General features: G+C 40.1%; 1 protein-coding gene across 1 annotated transcript in view; it reads left to right on the top strand.

Annotated features, from left to right (window-relative positions):
- Nucleotides 1–229: 229 nt before the first annotated feature.
- The window catches only part of LOC307109272 (protein MFI), a gene marked incomplete at its 3' end in the record, with an annotated part of 65,796 nt that continues 44,330 nt past the window's right edge, over nt 230–21,695 (top strand). The window contains exons 1-3 of the mRNA XM_079787973.1: nt 230–307; nt 4,868–4,956; nt 13,628–13,720. Of these exons, the coding sequence (XP_079644099.1) occupies nt 4,876–4,956; nt 13,628–13,720 (174 nt within the window). The 5' untranslated portion in view covers nt 230–307; nt 4,868–4,875. The remainder of the gene's footprint in view (nt 308–4,867; nt 4,957–13,627; nt 13,721–21,695) is intronic.

Below are 21,695 nucleotides of genomic sequence, written 5' to 3' on the forward strand. Positions count from 1 at the left end.
TTAAAAACCAGCTCACAAAATTTTTGAAATTGAAAATTTGATTCTACTGAGCCAGTGCAAGCCAGCTCCAGTTCACCACCCAAACCATGTGAGTCAATTTCCCATATAATTGTAGTCTGGCTCCTGCCTACTTTTTTTTTAACCTTATATTCCACTCCTCTGCCTCTTCTCTAAGCTCCAATGACAATTTTCTTTCTTTCAGCCACTTGAAGACACCAAGCTCCTTATCTCGAGACATTTTTATCTTCTGCTCCCTGTGCCTGGAAACCTATCACTTTCCTATCATTGCCTGTTTGCATCATAAAAGGTAATGTCTCCTCGTAGAGAGACCTTCCCTGACTACTTGTGCTAAAATACCCCTGTCATTCTTTATCCCACTACTCTATTTTTTCTTCCTTATTGCACATGCACTTCTTTTGTTTTTCACTTCCATATTTTAAATATCATGTTATTCTACTTATTCTTGATTTCTTTTAGATTAGCTATTTCTGGTCACTTCCTACAATGTGAAATGAAAATTAGCTCTCACACAAAACCATGACAGCACACACACACACACACACACACACACACACACATACACATTCATCCTCTACCCTCATCTTCCTAATTTTTTTTTTACTCTCACCCGAGGATGTTTTTATTGATTTTTAGAGTTACAAGGGTATCAGGTATTGGTGTACAGATTCCAGTTTCTAGAAGTTTAAGCAGATACTATTGATATTACACTAAACCAGATACATGTAACCCCTGGGCCCAATCCCAAGACTACACTTTAGAGCAATTTTCAATGGTGAAAATAATTTTAAAAATTATTTTCAATGTGTTACAGACCTTTTGTAAAATAAAATAAACATTAATTACTAGAGCCCTGGCTGGTGTGGCTCAGTTGGTTGGTTGTCATCCCGTGCACCAAAAGGTTGTGGGTTTGATTCCTAGTCAGGGCACAAGCCTGGATTGCAAGCTCCATCCCTGGTGGGGAGGGTGCAGGAGGCAGATGATTGTGTCATCCTCACACCCATCTTTCTCTCTTTCTCCCTCTCCCTTCCTCTCTCCCTAAAAATCAAATTTTAAAAATCTTTTTTTTAAAAAGGAATTTGCTAGAGAAAGAAAAAAAAATAAAGATATACAAACTGTAAGCCCACTGATCACATGTTTGTGTGCCACAACACTGTCAAATTGCTGTAAAAGTTTCTAACTACTGTCAATGTCTTTATCAGGAAACATGCAGTTCAGAAACTGGCACACCACACTCAAAGCAGCAGAATTGAAAGATCTGCCTTCAAGCTATCCACACCACCCTTTATGCTCTATCCCTCCTCACTTCACTTCTCAGGTCAAGCCTACCGTGAATTGTTCTCTTGTTAGTGATAAACTAATTTGAAAAAAATTCTTATTATTATTCAAGTAGTACATGTTTATTAGATAAGTAATAAAAAATAAACATTTAAAATTTCTCCTTAATTCTTTTTTTTTTATTTCTTTATTGATTAAGGTGTCACATATTTGTCCTCATCCCCCCATTCCCATCCCACACCCCTCCCCACGGATGCCCCAACCCCCTGTTGAACTTAACCATTGGTTAGGTTCATATGCATGCACACAAGTCCTTTGGTTGATCTCTCCCCCCTCCCCCCACCCTCCCCTATCCTCCCTCTGAGGCCCGATAGTCCGATCGATGCCTCCTTGTTTCTGGTTCTGTTCTTGTTCATCAGTCTATGTTGTTCATCATTTCCCCTAGATGAGCGAGATCATGTGTCACTAGAGATATACTTATATGAACTGAATGTGAGATGAGCGATAATAGTTATGCTGACAGGCAAATGAATCAGTCTGTAGTGAGTTTCTTTCTGGACCAACAGTTCTTTTGAGACCCAATATCAATGTCCACCAGTTCCTTATGTGTACATGTCGGCACTGACCCCTCAGCTCTGGATGGTGGACAAATGGTGGTAATGCAGGTTCGATTCCCTCTGGTTGGGTCTCAGCCGGACCCAGGGGCACGTGGCCTCACCCGGACCCAGGGGGTGCGTGGCCTCACCCGGACCCAGGGGGTGTGTGGCCTCACGTGGACCCAGGTGCGCGCGGCTTCCCCCGGACCCGGGATCCAGCCTCACCCGGATCCAGGGTATCCTTAATTCTTTACCACTGTTAACATTGATATTCATACTCATACACACACATGCATATTTGAATAGGGGAGGGAGAAGCTAACACAAATAGCTTATTACAGATAGCTCTCTAACAAACTTTTCTTTAAAAATTGTACATTATGATATGGAACATTTTCCATGTCAATGTATATGTTTACAGCATCACTTTTAGTATTCTCACAGGATTCTATTGTATGAATGCATCATTTATTTAATATCTCCTATTCAGTCAGCAAGCAAATATTATTTATGGATCACCTATTCTTTGCTAGAAATAGAGGGGATAGCAATAAGCAAGAAAAGAGTCTGCCTAAGGGAACTTACATTGCAGGGGGACGAGATAGATAGTAAACATTTTCAGTAAATACACATAAAAAGGATACTGATTTGTCAGCATCTGACCACCTTTAGCCTTCATCACATGAGAAGCGGGAAGCAGGTGTGTGAAATTATTTAAGTCAAAGTGCCCAATAAAACTGATTCAGACATGTTTGCAGAATTAAATGGAATGTTTAAAATTCAGTTCTAAATTTAACATTAAGGATGTATTTGGAAAAATTATGCAATCTCACCGAAACCGGTTTGGCTCAGTGGATAGAGCGTCGGTCTGCGGACTGGAAGGTCCCGGGTTCGATTCCGGTCGAGGGCATGTACATTGGTTGCGGGCACATCCCCAGTAGGGAGCGTGCAGGAGGCAGCTAGTCGATGTTTCCTTCTCATCGATGTTTCTAGCTCTCTATCCCTCTCCCTTCCTCTCTGTGAAAAACCAATAAAATATATTAAAAAAAAAAAGAAAAATTATGTAATCTGCATGAACTACCACTAATGCTGTCTTGTGCTATCTTACACACATGTACACTTAAATCTCTAAGCACAATAACAGGAATAAAACTCACAATTTAAATATTGCAAAGAATATTAAAAGTTTCACAATAGTCCTAATGTTTCATTTATGTTTAGTTTTTCACTTTTGTAAAAATCTAGAAATTAAGCACTGTCATAGGATGTTTATAAGTGCAAATTAATCAACATTTTTTAGGACAGTTTGTGTCAAAATTTTAATTTGCATACTCTTTTATGAAGTTATATATATCAGAACTACATGCACATTGTGAAAACAAAATTACACAATATAAAAGAGGAGCCTATATAATAAAAGGGTAATATGCAAATTGACCCTAATGGTGGAACAACCAGGAATGACTGGTTGCTCTGACATGCACTGACCACCAGTCAGTGTGCTCCCACAGGGGGAGCTCCGCTCAGCCACAAGCCAGGCTGACGGCTGCAAGTGTAGTGGTGGTGGCAGGAACCTCTCCTGCCTCCGCAGCAGAACTAAAGATGTCTGACTGCGGCTTAGGGGAGCGGGCCTACGCAGTCAGTCAGACATCCCCCCAAGGGCTCCTGGGCTGCCAGAGGGATGTCTGACTGCCAGCCTAGGCCTGCTCCCCCGAGGTGAACATCCCCCGAGAAGCCCTGTACTGTGAGAGGGCACAGGCCCAGCTGAGGGACACCCCCCCTCAAGTGTACGAATTTTCATGCACCAGGCCTCTAGTATTGGAATAAAATCTTGTATTCATCCCTAAACCCAAATCCCCTTAGTCCCCGGGTCCCTCCCCAGAGACAATCACTGTTAACAGTTTCTGGTACCCCTTCCAGAAAAGGCAATGCAAAATATATATGTCATAGCAATTTCACTTCTAAAAATCTAACAAAAATAGTTGCACAGGTATACAAATAGATGTATAAGTTTATTCACTTTGTAATTGTAACAGCAAATATCGAAACAATCTGTTGCCCAGTAATAAAGAATAATTAAATTATGGCATATCCATACTTAGGAATGCTGTGCAACTACAAAAAAGAATGAGTAGGATCTATATGTATTAATTTGGAAAAGTCTCCAACATATATTGTTAGGTAAAGAAAGCGGAAAATGTGTACAGTTTTATCACATTAATGCAAACAAATAATCCTGTATGATGCATATATATATATATATATATATATATATATATATATAATATAGACTGTATAACCATGTGCATATATACATATACATTGTTTAAATTTATATATATGAAAAGAGCTGGAAGAATCACACATCTATTAACCGAGAAAGATAATCTTTCAAGAAAGGACTGGGCTAGAAGAAATGGAGGATTTTTTATTCTACAGTTTTATATTGTTGGAAATTTTTTCTCTAAGAATGTATTTATGTACTATTTATTCTTCTTTGTGAATAGTGTAATAATCAGTTTTAATAATTTTTAAGGACACTGTCACTGTTTCTATTATTAAATGAGGTAAATACAGAAGATAGGTTTGCCATCTGAGATGTATCATATTATATAATAATTTTAAAGTAAATAAATCTCAGCAGTAATATGAATAATTTTGAATTTAAAAAGTAATGACATGTTAAGTAGGGAATGCAATTTACATATTTTTCCCTGAAGTATCCTGAAGTACACAGATAAACTACACTTTGTTCCTTCTCCACCTGCTAGCTAGAAAGAGTATATCTTAAAATAGCAAAATTTACTCAGTTTGGACTATGATAAAGCATCTCAGAACCATATTGCTACTGTAAATTTAATATATGGCATTCATTCATTCATACAACTTTCTATTTAATTTTCACTGAATTCTAGTGACAGTTTCATAATGGAATATATAATTTTAAATATACCCATTTTGCTTATTTTTTTTAGGACTTTAAATGTCTTTGGTACAAGAAGAGGACTTTGCAAAGAGTGATAAAGCTGCCAGAGTCATTCAGAAGGCCTGGAAAAGGTTTCTTGTGAGTTTTTTGTTTGTTTGCAGCTTTATTGCTAAATAATTTAGATATCATAAGGTTCACCTGTTTACATTTCAGTAGTTTTTAGTATATTTAGAGTTGCTTTAAAGGCAGATTGTTTTTAAAGTTTCAAAAAGTTAATATTAATTATCTTATTAGCCTCACAAATATTTATGGAGTTGCTGATCTGGGCCAGGCACTTTGATAATAGTTACTATCAATGAAAGTATCACTAATTGGCTCATTTGGCTTTCATCCCTAAAAACTTATTTATTGACTCTGGAATCAGGTTTGTGAACAGGTGTTAGGGGTACATTCACTCATTAAATATTAATTGAATACCTACTCTTGAGGACTTAAAGTTCAATAATACACCATATCTGGGTTAATGTATTAGTTCCTTATCATTCTTTAATATGGGTAGAGCTGGTCTTCTTATCCAGAAAGGAATATTCCAAGTTGATTTACCTGGTTAGGTGAGAGGCAAGAGCTAACATGACTTCACTCTTCTCTTTCTGATAGCAGCAGCACTCTGCCTGCTTGATAATTTTGTGTGAAGTCGTTTGGCTCTGTTTCTAGCACAGAAGAACACCTTTGTATCAGTTAATCATGTCTTGCAAAGTAGTTTCCATTTCTTCCTCTATTGCCTCTATCAAAGCCATAAAACCTATTCTGGGGGTAACTATTAATTTTCAACATTAAAGTACATTTTTTCTTTAAAATCTATTCCTTTGGTGATTTCCCTCAGCATACTTATCCAGGCTTAAGCTTTTTTGTTATTTGTAAGTTCTTTTATCTTACATCCAAATCCAAAGAGCCACATGCCATTAAAGCCGACTATATTCCTGGCACTGGGCTAGCATTTTACTATACATCCTTGCCCTTAAGGAGTTTCAGTAGAGAAGACATGCATATAAACAAACAAGTTGTATATGTGTGGTAGACTGAGCACACATTTTCACTTTCTATTCCTCCAAAACCCCATTGAAATAACAATATACAGAAACTTAACCCATAACACAGAGAAGGGAGTTCGTGAGCAAATAAGAAATTTTATTTCATTTATGGAAAACCGAAACAGATGGTAGCATCCTGTTGGACAAAACCGTATAGAAGACTTGCCTAGATGTACTTTAAAGGAGCCTGAGTGAGAGAGCTAGTTTGCCATTGCAGCCCTCAAAAGGATACCAGTTAGGATTCGGCAATTTAAAAAGCCTAGAAGAGAATGACTGTAAACAAGGGGGCTGACTGAAAGTCTGTACCAGTTGACTCAGTGGTTGAATGTCGACCTATGAACCAGGAGGTCAGTGTTTGATTCCCAGTCAGGGCATATACCTGGATCGTGGGCTTGATCCCCAGTGTGGGGCGTGCAGGCAGCTGATCATTGATTCTCTCTCATCATTGATGTTTCTATCTCTCTCTTCTCTCTGAAATCAATTAAAAAAATTTTTTTTAAGTAGTTAGAAACTCTGAAAAAGGGCCAACCATTGAAGTCATTGTTCAAGTATTATGCAAATGAAAATAGTTTTAAGATTATAAAGAGAGTACATTTGATCCTGATTCTAGATACATTCTACTTCAAGTAGCACAGAGGGTGACTTGTAAATAAGGATCCATAGTTTTAGCATATTATATGGCCTTATCCTATCTAATAAAGAGGGAATATGCTAATTGACCATTGTGCCCTCACAAAGATGGTGGCACCCACAGACAATAAGGAGGGAATATGCTAATTCACTGCCACGCCCTCAAAGATGGAGGCACCCACAGCCACAAGATGGCGGCGCCCAGTCCCCTCAGCCCTGCCTGGGCGACAGGCGCATGCACAGCCAGGCCCGACCCAGGCTGACCCGGCCTCTCCGCGCACCTGCCTCTGGCATCCCCCAGTCCACTCAGCCCCCCAGCTGCCCAGGGCCAGCCCAAAGCGCAGGCAAGCCTAGGATGTTGGCTGCCCAGCTGAGGCCTGAGGTGCAGGGAAGCTTTGGATGTCGGTTGCCCAGTCGCCCAGGGCCACCTGAGGCTCAAGTAACCAGGGCTGACTGAGGCTTGTGCTGCTGGCAGTGGCAGCAGTAGATGTGTGATGGGGGCGTTGCCTTCCCCTGATCACCTGGTCACCTCCCGCCCCTGAGGGCTTCCGGACTGTGAGAGGGGGCAGGCCGGGCTGAGGGACCCCCGCTCCAGTGCATGAATTTTCATGCACTGGGCCTCTAGTAAGTGAATAATTTGCATAGTGATAGTAATGTAAATATAGATTTTTTCCATCATTTTAAATATTTTTATCAAAGTAATGTGTCTTTCTTTAACATAAATAAAATAATGTAGATGCATACTAAAAAGCAAGTCTTTTATGTCACTTCACTCTTTTCACCTTCATCCCGAAAAGCAACCACCTAAACTACTTTTTGGATCTTCTAGTAGTTAGTTCCATGCTTTTAAGTAATAGGTTTATGTAATTATTAGGGGCCCAGTGCACAAATTCATGCACCTTGAAAGGAACTGTGGGCTGAAAGGCTGCGGTAGGCACAGTGGTGGGTTTTGGCCCATCCTCCATGCCCCCGCCTGGCCCCTCCCACCGCGGCCCCTGGTCTCCTGTCTGCCAGCAGCCCCACTCCCGCTGCCGCCGCTCCCACATACTGATGGTGCCAGCCCCGCTTGCACCCACTGATGGCACAGAGCGATTGGGGCCAGTGCTGTCAGTGGGTGCGAGTGGCGGCTGCTACCCCGATTGCTCCTCAGGAGCAGGAGGAGGTGGAGAAGCCCTCAGGGGCGATCAGGGCTGATGACTCCAAGGGATCATGACGGGTACTGGGCAGTGGCAGCAGGTGCAAGTGGCAGCACCGGCTGCAGGTAGGAGCAGGGCTGGCTGGTGCTGGCAGTGGGTGCCAGTGCCTGGCGGGACCATGGTGTGTGGTAGCAAAGAATTTTTAGTAACCACCAGAGGCTTGTCCCAGTGACAGCGACCGGCGCCCCACCTTGGTCTGGCGCCCCCACTCACCTAGTCCACCATCCCACCACAACCAACGTCCACCATGTCCTGCACATGCTTCCTGGTCATCAGCACATGTCATAGCGACCAGTTGTTCAGTTGTTCCGGTTGTTCTGCTGTTCAGTTTATTTGCATATTAGCTTTTCAATATATAGGACTTTTTATTTGTCAACTTTAGAAGTTACTTGAAAAGATAGAGAATTTCTTACCTTTTACAACCCTACTTATTATCTCCCCTCCTGGTATCATAAATTGTTATTTTTTCAGTTCCTCTGTTTGTTACATTATTGCTTTAAAAATATTTAAACATTTATTTCTTCTTCCATCATGCTAATACAGCATTATTTGACAACTTATATATAATGAAGATATAAATATCCCTACCCTTTTCTTCACATAAACTCCTCTAATATTCTAACCCCCAATTTCCATCACCTCTACTACTATATTGTCAATATTCACTTGGAACATTTTTTCATATATCCTTAATACAAGTCATTTACTGAATATATATATTATGAATATATGGCACCACAAAAAGATAATAATAAAGCTTCAATAACTAACCCTAAAGAAATGGAGATCTCTGAACTGTCTGAATGATCCTCTTAAAGAAGTTCATTGAATTACAAGATCATATAGACTTAAGTATTGGTGTGTACCTTGGTGTAAGCATTCCTTCCACGGTGCTAAGACTTTTATAGCCGTACAGCCCAAATGTATAAGGAGAGGAAGCAAAATTTTCACTAGTGGATCATTAGAAGTAATATTGAGAGGGAGCCACTTTCATTTCTACCCCTTGATTCTTAGAATCATAAATGTTGGCTCTGATCAAAATAACATCATATGCTCATTATTTATTCAGATGATAATATGACATAGAGGACATCACCCTAATCTGAAAAGTGTTATTCCTGGATCTCTTAACTGTAACTGAGTTTCTAAAATTCTATTCCACCATTCTTACAGACAGTTGGTTTAGGGCATCGCTTTTCAAACATTTTCATCTTATGGCACACATAAATTAATTATTAAAATTCTGCAGTACAGCAAAAGATACATTTTTTTGGCCAATCTGACACATACAAAAAACAACAACAAACGGTATAATTTTGATTCCATTCGCACTGGATGGCTATTGTTGTGTTGGCTGTTGTCATTTCTTTATTTGACAACCTAAGGGGAAAAGTTGTCAGTGCCCCTAACTAAATAGTCAGGTATTTCATTATTCAAAAAATGCTTGCAGTATGGTACTGAGGATTAAACAATGGTGACAGAGTAAATGGATGCTGCATGGACATACTCCAAGGAACAAACTGGAATTACACTAAAATACAGAAAAACTTCCTGAATAATCAATGGAAAACTCACAGGAGAGAACCCTGGTACCTGAGGACCAAAAGTGGAGACCGCATAGAGACTGGTAGGAGGGGACAGAGGTGTGAAAGAGCTGGCGAGGCACCCACAGATAGCAACTGAAGTCCCGAAGAGATATCTCAGCTCTGTGTGTGTGTGTGTGGGGGGTGCCACTGAGAACTCTGGGACCTAATCCCCAAGCTGGGCCCCCCAGCAGAGAGCACCAAAACTGAGAAGGGTACCCACATAACATCTGGCTGTGAAAAGCAATGGGATGCTGTCTGCCAGGGAGTGAGAGCTGAAAATTCAGGCATCCTATTAAAGGGCGAATGCACAAAATTCCCTGTGGAGCTACCCACCTTGTGCTCTGGCAGAGGAAGAGTGAAGTGGACTGGAGCTGTGAGAGCAGAAGCCAGGACTGGGGACTCAGGGGATAGAGCTCAGAAGGTAGACACCCCAAGTTTCCTGGGCTGAGTCATTCTCTCATGCAGTGGAGGACATCTTTCCCACATAGACATTTGCCTTGCCTGGCAGGAAGACAGTTGACACACCCTATTGGAAAACACCTTGCCCTGAGGCCACTTAAGAGATTAAAAATAACAATTAGCTGCCAGACAGAAGCAACTGTCCCACCTTGTAAAAACTCTCACCACACCTGAGGATGATTGCCTGGGGGGGAAATTCAAGTCAGAATCCTATTAGTCTGTAGGTGGAGACAGTCTCTGGAGGCTTTGAGTCTTTGCCTGATCTAATTAGTCAGAAACAGCCTTTAACACTGTCCTGCACTAGAGATTGAGAGATGTAGAGGATCTACTTAATACACAGTCACAAACCCAACAGAAAGCCAAAATGAGGAGACAAACTACCCCCAAATGAAAAAACTAGAGAATTCTCCAGAAGAAGAGATAAATGAAGCAGAGATAAGAAATTTATCTGAGCCCTACCTGGTTTGGCTCAGTGGATAGAGAGCCAGCCTGTGGACTGAAAGGTCCCAGGTTCGATTCCAGTCAAGGGCATGTACCTTGGTTGCGGACACATCCCCAGTAGGAGGTATGCAGGAGGCAGCTGATTGATGTTTCTCTCTCATCAATGTTTCTAACTCTTTATCTCTCTCCCTTCCTCTCTGTAAAAAATCAATAAAATATATATTTTTTAAAAAATTTATCTGAAAAAAAATTCAGAGTAATGATGGTAAAGGTGCTCAACAGCATGAAAAAAGATATAGTGGCTATGAAAAAAAGAACAGTCTGAGATAAAGAATGACATAAAACAAAGAACACATTGGAAGGAATACACAGCAGATTAGGGAAAGCTGAGGATTGAATCAGTGAATTAGAAGACAGAATTGAAAATATCACTCAATCAGAAAACCAAACAGAAAAAAAAAAATTAAAAAACAGGAGGACAGCTTAAGGGGGCTGTGGAACAATGTGAAATGTAATAATATTAGAATAGCCGGTGTGCCTGAAGAGGCAGAAAGGGAGGAAGGAATAGAGAATGTGTTTGAAGAAATAATGGCAGAAAACTTCCCAACCTGATAAAGGAAAAAGTCACACAAGTTCTGGAGGCACAGAGAACCCCAAGCAAGAAGAACCCAAACAGGTCTACACCCAGACACATCATAATTAAAATGCCAAAAATTAAAAACAATGAGAAAATCTTAAAGGCAGCAAGAGAAAAGAAAACTGTTACCTACAAAGAAGTTACCATAAGGCTGACACCTGATTTCTCATCAGAAACTCTATGGGCCAGAAGGGAATGGCATGAAGTACTCAAGATAATGGAAAGCAAAGATCTGAGACCAAGATTACTATATCCAGCAAGGCTATCATTCAAAACAGACGGTCAAACAAAGAGACAAAAAAAGGCTAAAGGAGTACATCACCACCAAGCCAGGATTACAAGAAATGCTAAAGGGACTGCTCTAATGAGAAGAGGAAACAGAGAAACCTAGCCATACAGAATTAAAATGGCAATAAATAAATACCTATCAATAATAACCCTAAATGTAAATGCATTAAATGCTCCATCAAATGCTCCAATCAAAAGATGTAGAGTAGCTACAAAACATGTATCCAAAAATCATGGATACAAAACCATGACCCAAGTATATGCTGTCTAAAGAGACCCACCTCAAAACAAAAGACACACAGAGGATGAGAGTGAAGGGATAAAAATGCTTGTGACCCAAAAATGCTTGTGCATACTCGTTGAAAATCGCTAGTTTAGTGTGATGGGGAACAAGTTCATATCAGTGAATTTCATGTGCATGGGCCCATTGATGTACTAAATTTGCTGTGAAGCAATTTCTGTGCTCAGAAGTAATATTATGTGCAATATTATGACAGTGAATGAACCATATTGAAAGTATACAGATTGTGTGTACACAGAAGGGTAAAGTGTCACTTCCAGTGAGTATAAAGTTGTTCCCCTTCCGTAATGGAAATGTTTCACCTAATCAGTGTGCCACAGGAAGCTGGCTAATTAACCCAAGGAACAATGCCATATCAAGGGCTCAGTGTTGGTCTCTGTTTTGGCAAAGTGGCCACTCAGCAGTGGACAGTATCTGAGCCGATGAATGACTTCCAACTTTGCTGCATGGCCACTTTGTTCATGAGCAAGGAGAGCAGTGGCTGGGGGAAAAGGCTGGCTGACTCCAAAGAACTAGTCACTTTGCCTATATGATTGTTAAGAGTCCCTTTGCTGAGATTGCTTTCAGTGAGCATCTATACGGACACAAATATATCCTCACTTGGTGTGCATTTGGGGGTGGGTGGTTTGACCTTTTCTCCAGACCTTCTTGTCACCAATTTTCTAACCATGTTCTTTCCAAATTCCTGACCATCCAGTCAAACCATCAGTCACTGCCCATCTGTACCTCTAATCATCTTTCCTTATAGGCACAATCTACAACCATGTATGCTGCTTGAGATTCTGTCCTATGGAAGGATTTATCTTCATGCCTGTCCTTCAGGGCCACCCTTGAGCGAGGCCAATATCTATATAGAATTTCCTATAGGTCACACTTTGAACTTCACCTCTTGAGATCTGCTAGGTCTTGACTTTGACCAATAAAATGCAGAACAACTGATGCTGTATGACTTACAAGACAAGGCCTTAAGAAGCCTTGCAACTTCTACTTTTTCTCTCTTTGGTACTTTGAAACTCCACGCAGTGAAAAAACTCAAACGGAAAGTATATGTGGAGATAGAGTCCCAGCCAACACAGATGTTCCAACATTCCAAGCAGAAGACCCAGATATTTATGTGTGGTCATATTAATCACTCAGCTCCAGGTGATCTGGCAGCTGACTATAGGCATATATGTAAAACCAGTAGAAGTTCCTTGTCAACCCACAGAAAATAGTTGTTGCTTTAAGTTTGGGGTGATTTGATACAGTGATCTACATATTTAGAAGATACTATCCAGATTTTAAACCATCATAATTTTTGATACTCAATTTTGGGTTTTACTTTAAGGAAATTTTATCTTCCTTGCAGAAATAATATTATCTATGTTGATAGTGACTGCACCTTCTTCCACAGGCAGTTGAAATGGGGCTTCAAATTATCGTATTGGTGCTATGGATTTGCTTCAGTTTGAATTTATTTGATTTGACTTAACATAAGCAGACTAAGAGGGGGGCAGTTTACCAAGAGTTATTAGGGGTTTTTGAGGGGATAGGATATGAGGAGTGCGTTACCAAAGAAACAGTTTTCAAAAATTGAAGATTTTTTAGGAATTGTTTGACTAAATTTTTGCCAACATAAAAAATAGACAGGATTTGTAAATCAGTGGAATTACTTTAACAGGAATGAAGATGATTCTGTAATGATAATAATAGATAATATTTATTGAGTACTTTCTTGTGCCAGCTGTTGTTCTAAGTGCATTACAAATATTAACAGATTCATTTTTCACCAACCTGTAGATAGTTACTATCATTCTCATGTTTTAGATAAGCTGAGGTTAAGCAACTTGTCCAGGGTCACGCAGCTAGCAAGTACTAACAGTTGAACCTAGACAATAGTATGCCAGAGTCAATGTTCTTAATCGCTAGCTTGTATTTTGTCTTTCTCCCAGATTACTCTGGAGTATACGGAAGTGACCCAACCAAAGTTCTAGATATTTTATTTATAGCTGTTAGTAATACAATTACAAACTTAAGGCTAAAACTTGTTGTGAGAATAATACCAACATTGCATGGCTTGTCAAAGGAAACCCTGAGTGGATCATATATCTAAAATCTAGTTTACATTTATAAAATCTATTTTATAGTTTTTACTCCTTTTGCCCAGTTTTGACCATAAAATTTTATGTTTGAACCTTTAGAATATCACTATTTTCAAATACTTTAAAAGTCTGATTAATATAAGAAGACAAGGGGAACCACGTCAGATAATAAGATGCATTAATCCTAGAGAGGTAAGGACATTATTTATTTATTTTCATTTTTTATTAAGGTATTATATGTGTACATATCTTACCATTGAGGACATTATTTATTGATACAGCATTTTCCCCTCTTAAAATTGTGTGGATACTTTATAAATTGAATGTGATTGTATTTGTTCCTTTTACAAACATTTTTAATGAAGTATTGTACACATCTAAAAAATTCATTATACATAAATATATAAAGTATAACCATCATACTTCAAACCAGTGCCTTCAGGTGCTCTGCAATTCACTGCCAACTTCCTTTCTTCCAAAAGAATAGTAACCACTATTTTGAATCCTAATATTGTATATTAGTTTTTTGTTTTTAAACTATATATAAATAGGATCCTATAGTATACTTCTGTATCTAGCTTTGTTCATTCAACATTATCTTTGTGTAGCTAAATTTCATTCACTTTGTTAAAAATAATGGAAGTACTCTGTTTTATTAATATATTGCTATTTACTCATCCTACAGTTGATTGACATTTGGATTTTTTTTCAAATTGAGGCTATTATAAAGATTGTTTCAGAGAATATTCTTATTTATGTCTCCTTGTGCACATATGCAAGAATTTCTTTTGATTTCTACTCCACCTGGAAATGGAATTGCTTGGTGACAAGATATGCCAAACTGTTTTCCAAAGTTATTGTACTAATTTATATTCACTATCAGAGATCTTTTGGAATTCTTGGTGCTCTACACCCTCACCAGCACTTAATATTGTCAGGTTTAAAATTTGCATTTCCCTGATTACTAATTAAGTTGAGCATCTTTTTGAGGAGTTCAGCTCCTGGTTAAAATCCTATGTGACTTTTCAGGCCTGATTCCAGGCAGTTACAAAGACTAACTGGCTTCTCAGGGGAAAGAAACCATACTTGGCACACAGCCAAAGTATTATAGCCTCTGAAGGGAGATGCACTAAAGGACTCAGGCCCCCTGGTGGGGCCTGCTTTTGGGAATTTACATTGCTGCCCAAGTATCTTCATTCCTAGGTCTCTTTTTCTGAAGCCTTGGGCAGAGGTCTTCAGGTAACTCTGCAGATACCTTCTTCTTCTTCTTTTTTTTTTTTTTAATGCAGATACCTTCTTATAGGAGAATTCTTGAAGACATTTTCTCTATTCTGACTCAGTCCACTCTGACCTTCCTTCATCAATACCACCCTACCCTCACCCTCACCACACACACACAGGCACACTTCAGAGTCCATTAAACAGCCAGAGCCTGTTGTTCTGGACACCCTCAACAGTGAGAGGACACCCACATATTCACTGATGCACCTGACTCCCTACCACTGGGAAGTTCCATGGGGAAAAATGGAACAAGTGAGATGTTGCTTCTTTTAGTTTTAGACACTTTAACTCCTGCTTATACTATTGGGGAAAATAATGATAAGCTTTCTTTCCTGCCTTGGCTACTGTGGCTCAGTTAGTTGGGCATCCTGTACACCAAAATGTTGAGGGTTCAATTCCTGGTCAGGTCCTAGGTTGCATGCTCAATCCCCAGTATGGGGCATGCAGGAAACAACTGATTAATATTTCATTTTCACATCAATGTTTCTTCCTCTCTCCTTCTCTTTTCCTCTCTTTATAAAAAAATCAATTAAAAAAGAGAAAATATTCTTGAAATAGACATTGGCTGAACTATATTGCAAATACCACTAATAGTAAATTTTTGTTGTGTGTCTTACTATAATTTTAAAATTTAAAAATATTGGGATTTTTATTGTATTGCATGGAATATTTAGATCAATTTGAGGAAAACTGACATTTTAGTATTGAGAGCTGCAACTCATGTGTGTGGGAAACATGGAGATGTGCTGCCCAGATTCTTCTTTATAACAGGATTTTACCCAGTCAGAGGGAGTGCCACCAACAGACAGCCCCCAGCTGTGAGCATCTTCAGCTTTATTTCACCTGCAGAGAACTGTTACCCAAGGTCAACTATTTCTAGGGAAGCCTACATCCAGTGACAGAGCAGTATGGGGGAAGGGGAGAGGGCAGGGAATGAGGAATGGAATATAAAGACCAGTCTGAGGTAGAACAACTCTGTTGGGCAATATTCACTCTAGAGCTCCCTGCAAGATTGGCCCAGGTGTTGAGGGGTCTGCATTGCAGTTCAAATCCTTCCTTCCCCTGGCTTTCATAGGTGTTTATCCCTAATAAACATGTGACACACAAATTTCATATCAGCATCTTATTCCAGAAACCCCAATCTGCAACATTATTAAGCTCTTCTGTACTTTCTCTCAATAATGCTGTATTGTTTTCTGTATAGAGGAGTTGTATATCATTTGTTAGCTTTATAGCTTCCATTTTCATGCAGCTATAAATGGTAATTAGAAAACTTTAGATGTACATGCTCCCAGAAACAGACTGGAATTACACTAAAATACAGAAAAACTTCCTGAATTATCAAGATAAAACTCACAGGAGAGAACCCTGATGCCCGAGGACCAAAAGTGGAGACTGAATAGAGACTGGTAGGAGGGGGCAGAGGTGCGAAAGAGCTGGCGAGGCACCCACAGACAGCAACTGAAGTCCCGAAGAGATATCTCAGCTGTGTGTGTGTGTGTGTGTGTGTGTGTGTGTGTGTGTGTGTGTGTTGCCACTGAGAACTCCGGGACCTAATCCCCAAGCTGAGCCCCCCAGCAGAGAGCACCAAAACTGAGAAGGGTACCCACATAACATCTGGCTGTGAAAAGCAACGGGATGCTGTCTGCCAGGGAGTGAGAGCTGAAAATTCAGACATCCTATTAAAGGGCGAATGCACAAAATTCCCTGTGGAGCTATCCACCTTGTGCTCTGGCAGAGGAAGGGTGAAGTGGACTGGAGCTGTGAGAGCAGAAGCCAGGACTGGGGACTCGGGATAGAGCTTAGAATGTAGACACCCCAAGTTTCCTGGGCTGTCATCCTCTCATGCAGTGGAGGACATCTTTCCCACATAGACATTTGCCTTGCCTGGCAGGAAGACAGTTGATACACCCTATTGGAAAACACCTTGCCCTGAGGCCACTTAAGAGATTAAAAATAACAATTAGCTGCCAGACAGAAGCAACTGCCCCACCCTGTTGAAAAACTCTCACCACACCTGAGGATGATTGCCTGGGGGGGAAATTCAAGTCAGAATCCTATTAGTCTGTAGGTGGAGACTGTCTCTGGAGGCTTTGAGTCTTTGCCTGATATAATTAGTCAGAAACAGCCTTTAACTGTCCTGCACTAGAGATTGAGAGGTGTAGAGGATCTACCTAACACATAGTCACAAATCCAAACAGAAAGCCAAAATGAGGAGACAAAGAACCCCCAGAGAATTCTCCAGAAGAAGAGATAAATGAAGTAGAGATAAGAAATTTATCTGAAACAAAGTTCAGAGTAATGATGGTAAAGGTGCTCAACAGCATGAAAAAAGATATCTATATATCTATATCTATATCTATATCTATATCTATATCTATATCTATATCTATATCTATATATATCTATATATATATCTATATATATATATATATCTATATCTATATATATATATCTATATCTATATATATATATATATAGATATATATATATATAAAACCCTAATATGCAAATAGACCAAATGGTGGAACAACTGCACAACCAGTAGCTATGACGTGTGCTGACCACCAGGGGTGCATGCAAAACATGCCGGGTAGCGGCAGAGCATGAAATGTGTGCATCGGCCATGGCAGGATGGTGGAGCAGGTGAGCCGGGGCGCCAAACCAAGGTGTGCACTGGTGCAGTCATCAGGGCTAGCCTCTGGTGGTTACTGAAAATTCTTTGCTCCTATGCACCGCAGTCTTGCCGGGCTCTTGCATTTGCTGCTGATGCTAGCCCCACTTGCATCCGTAGCTGGCACTGACCCCAATCGCTCCACGCCCTCAGTGGGTGCAAGTGGGGCCAGTGCCATCAGCACATGGGAGCGGCGGTGGCAGGAGAGGGGTTGCCAGAAAACGGGACTGGAGCCCACAGTGGGAGGGGGCAGGTGGGGTGCGGAGGATGGGCCAAGACCTGCCCCTGTGCCCACTGCAACTTCACGGCTCACAGTTCCTTTAAAGGTGCACAAATTCGTACAATGGGCCACTAATAGTAACTATAAAAAAAAAAGAAAAGTCTGAGATAAAGAATGACATAAAACAAATAAGGAACTCATTGGAAGGAATACTCAGCAGATTAGGGGAAGCTGAGGATTGAATCAGTGCATTAGAAGACAGAGTTGAAAATATCATTCAATCAAAGAACAAAAAACAATGTGGAACAATGTGAAATGTAACAATATTAGAATAGCCGGTGTGCCTGAAGAGGCAGAAAGGGAGAAAGGAATAGAGAATGTGTTTGAAGAAATAATGGCAGAAAATTTCCCTAACCTGGTAAAGGAAAAAATCACACAAGTTCAAAAGGCACAGAGAACCCCAAGCAAGGAGAACCCAAACAGGCCCACACACAGACACATCATATTTAAAATGCCAAAAATTAAAAACAATGAGAAAATCTTAAAGGCAGCAAGAGAAAAGAAAACTTACCTACAAAGAAGTTACCATAAGGCTGACACCTGATTTCTCATCAGAAACTCTATAGGCCAGAAGAAAATGGCATGAAGTACTCAAAGTAATGGAAAGCAAAGATCTGAGACCAAGATTACTATATCCAGCAAGGCTGCCATTCAAGACAGACGGTCAAATAAAGAGACAAAAAATGGCTAAGGAGTACATCACCACCAAGCCAGGATTACAAGAAATGTTAAAGGGACTGCTGTAATGAAAAGAAGAAACAGAGAGAGAAACCTAACCATACAGAATTAAAATGGCAATAAATAAATACCTATCAATAATAACCCTAAATGTAAATGGATTAAATGCTCCAATCAAAAGGTGTAGAGTAGCTGAATGGATACAAAACCATGACCCAAGTATATGCTGTCTACAAGAGACCCACCTCAAAACAAAAGACACACAGAGCATGAGAGTGAAGGGATGGAAAAAAATTTCCATGAAAATGGAAAAGAAAAAGAAAGCTGAAGTAGCAAGACTCATATCTGATGAATAGACTTTAAAATGAAGGCTATCACAAGAGACAACAAAGGTCACCAGATAATACTAAAGGGATCAATCCAACAAAAGAATATAACCCTGGTAAATAGATATGCACCCAACGTAGGAGCATATATATACTTCTAGAGGACTTTAACAGAGAGATTGACAACAATATAGTCATGGTAGGGGGCTTTAACACCCCTCTGACTTCACTGGGTAGATCTTACAGACAGAAACTTAACAAAGAAACAGAGAGTCTAAAGGACACACTGTATTGGGTGGATTTAATTGACATTTATAGAACATTTCGCCCCAACACAACAGAATGTACATTCTTCTCATGTGCACATGGAACAATCACAACGATAGACCACATGTTAAGGCACAAAAATAGTCTGTACACGTTCAAGAAGATTGAAATCATATCATGCATTTTCTCAGATCACAGTGGAATGAAATTAGATATCAACTACAGTAAAAACACCCCAAAACATTTAAACACACAGAAGCAAAATAGCATATTATTAAACAATGAATATGTTACCAATGAGATCAAGAAAGAAATAAAAAAGTTTCTGGAAAAAAATGAAAATGAACACACAACAACCCAAAATTTCTGGGATACAGCAAAAGCAGTCCTGAGAGGGAAATTCATAGCACTACAGGCATACCTAAAAAGAAACAAACAAACAAGAAAAATCAGCAATAAACTATTTAACTCTACAACTTAAAGAACTAGAAAGAGAACAACAAGGAAAGCCCAGAGTAAGTAGAAGGAAAGAAATAATAAAGATTACAGAAGAAATAAATAACATAGAGACTAAAAAATAAATAAATAAATAAATAAACAAATAAATAAATAAATAAATACAAAAAAATCAATGAAACCAAGAGTTGGTTCTTTGAAAGGATAAACAAAATTGATAAACCATTAGCCAGACTCATAAAAAACAAAGAGAGAGGACACAAATAAATCAGAAATGAAAGTGGAGAAGTACTGTAACCACTGACATCACATAAATACAAAGGATTGTAAGAAAATACTCTGAACAACTGTATGCCAACAAGCTGGACAGTGTGGATGAAATAGACAAATTCCTATAGAAATGTAATCTCCCAAAACTGAGTCAGGAGGAATCAGAAAACCTGAATAGGCCAAGAACAACTGATGAAATAGAAGCAGTAATAAAAAAAATTCCCACCAAACAAAAGCCCAGGTCCGGACAGCTTCACAGGGGAGTTTTACCAAAAATTCAAAGAAGAACTAACACCTATATTCCTCAAACTATTTCAGAAAATGAAGGGGAAGGAGCAACTTCCAAACTCTTTTTTTGAGACCACCATTATCCTAATTCCAATACCAGATAAAGACACTACAAAGAAAGAGAATTACTGGCCAATATCCCTGATGAACATAGATGATAAAATCCTCAACTAAATATTAGCAATTAGCATCTAGCAATATATTAAAAAGATCATACACCAAGACCAAGTGGGGTTTATTCCGGGGATGCAAGGCTGGTACAATATTCAGAAATCAATACACGTGGTATATCACATAAATTGAAAGACAAAAATCACATGATCATATCAATAGATGCAGAGAAAGCATTCACCAAAATCCAACACCCATTTTTGATAAAAATTCTCAGCAAAGTGGGGATAGAGGGAGCATATCTCAACATGATATAGGCCATATATGACAAACCTACAGCCAACATCATACTCAATGGGCAAAAACTAAAACCATTTCCCCTAAGAACAGAAACAAGACAGGGATGCCCACTTTCACCACTCCTGTTCAACATAGTACTGGAAGTGCTAGCCATAGCAATCAGACAAGAAGAAGAAATAAAAGGTATTCAAATTGGAAAAGAAGAAGTAAAACTGTCATTATTCCCAGGTGACATGATATTGTACATAGAAACCCTTAAGACTTCATCAGGAGAAACCAAGATGGTGGCATCGGTAAACACCTAAACTGCTGCCTCACACAACAATGTCAAAACTACAACTAAAAGACAAATCGGACACCATCCAGAACCACAGGAAAGCTGGCTGAGTGGAAATTCTACAACTAGAAGGAAAGAGGAAAGCACATTGAGAATCAGAGGAGCTGCAAAAGGCTGAGGTACGGAGATGTGCGAGTGCATGGAGAGGACAGGCAGCTTAGTGAACAAGCAGCTGAGTGCTTGGCTGGCTTTCTAAAGCGGGAGGGAGATGGAAGCTCCCGACTGCGCTGAACTCCAGTTCTGGGCAAGTTTCTGGGAACCCAAACTCATTCGGGGAGAAACTGGACTGTCAGGAAAAGAGAAAGCACACTGAGACTCAAGGGAGCTGCGGAAGGCAGAGGTCCGGAGGCAGACGCTCACAGAGAGGACCGACTGCTGAGTGCACAAGCGGCTGAGTGCCTGGCAGGCTTTCTAAGTGGGAGGGAGACGGAAGCTCCCAACTGTGCTGAACTCCAGTTCCGGGCGAGTTACTGGGAACCAAGACTCATTCGGGGAGAAACTGGACTGTTTGGCAGAGGGCGAAACTCGAAGGCAGCTTTCTCTCAGAGGTGCTTACAGTGATTACTGAGGGACACTGAGACCCAGGGGGCTCATAGGGCAGGGCTGACGGGAAGCCATTGCTGTCTGCTACACCCTGAGACTCCGCCCCATCCAAGCTGAGCACAGAGGCTTTTGCAATTTTGCAAGTCGTGTCTCATAAGGCTGTCTCCAGCACAGAAGTTCTCCCGGCATAGACACAGCTGATCCTCACAGCCAATTGGCCTGGAGGTCAATTCCTCCCAGTAATACCAACAACAATCAAAACTTAACTACAACAAGGCTATACACACAGTCCACAAAGGGGTGCACCAAGAGTGTTCACCTCAGGTAACTGGGGAGGCCGAGCCACTGGGCCATAT

The sequence above is a fragment of the Cnephaeus nilssonii genome, assembly GCF_951640355.1.
Source record: "Cnephaeus nilssonii genome assembly, chromosome: 13".
Classification (NCBI taxonomy): domain Eukaryota; kingdom Metazoa; phylum Chordata; class Mammalia; order Chiroptera; family Vespertilionidae; genus Cnephaeus; species Cnephaeus nilssonii.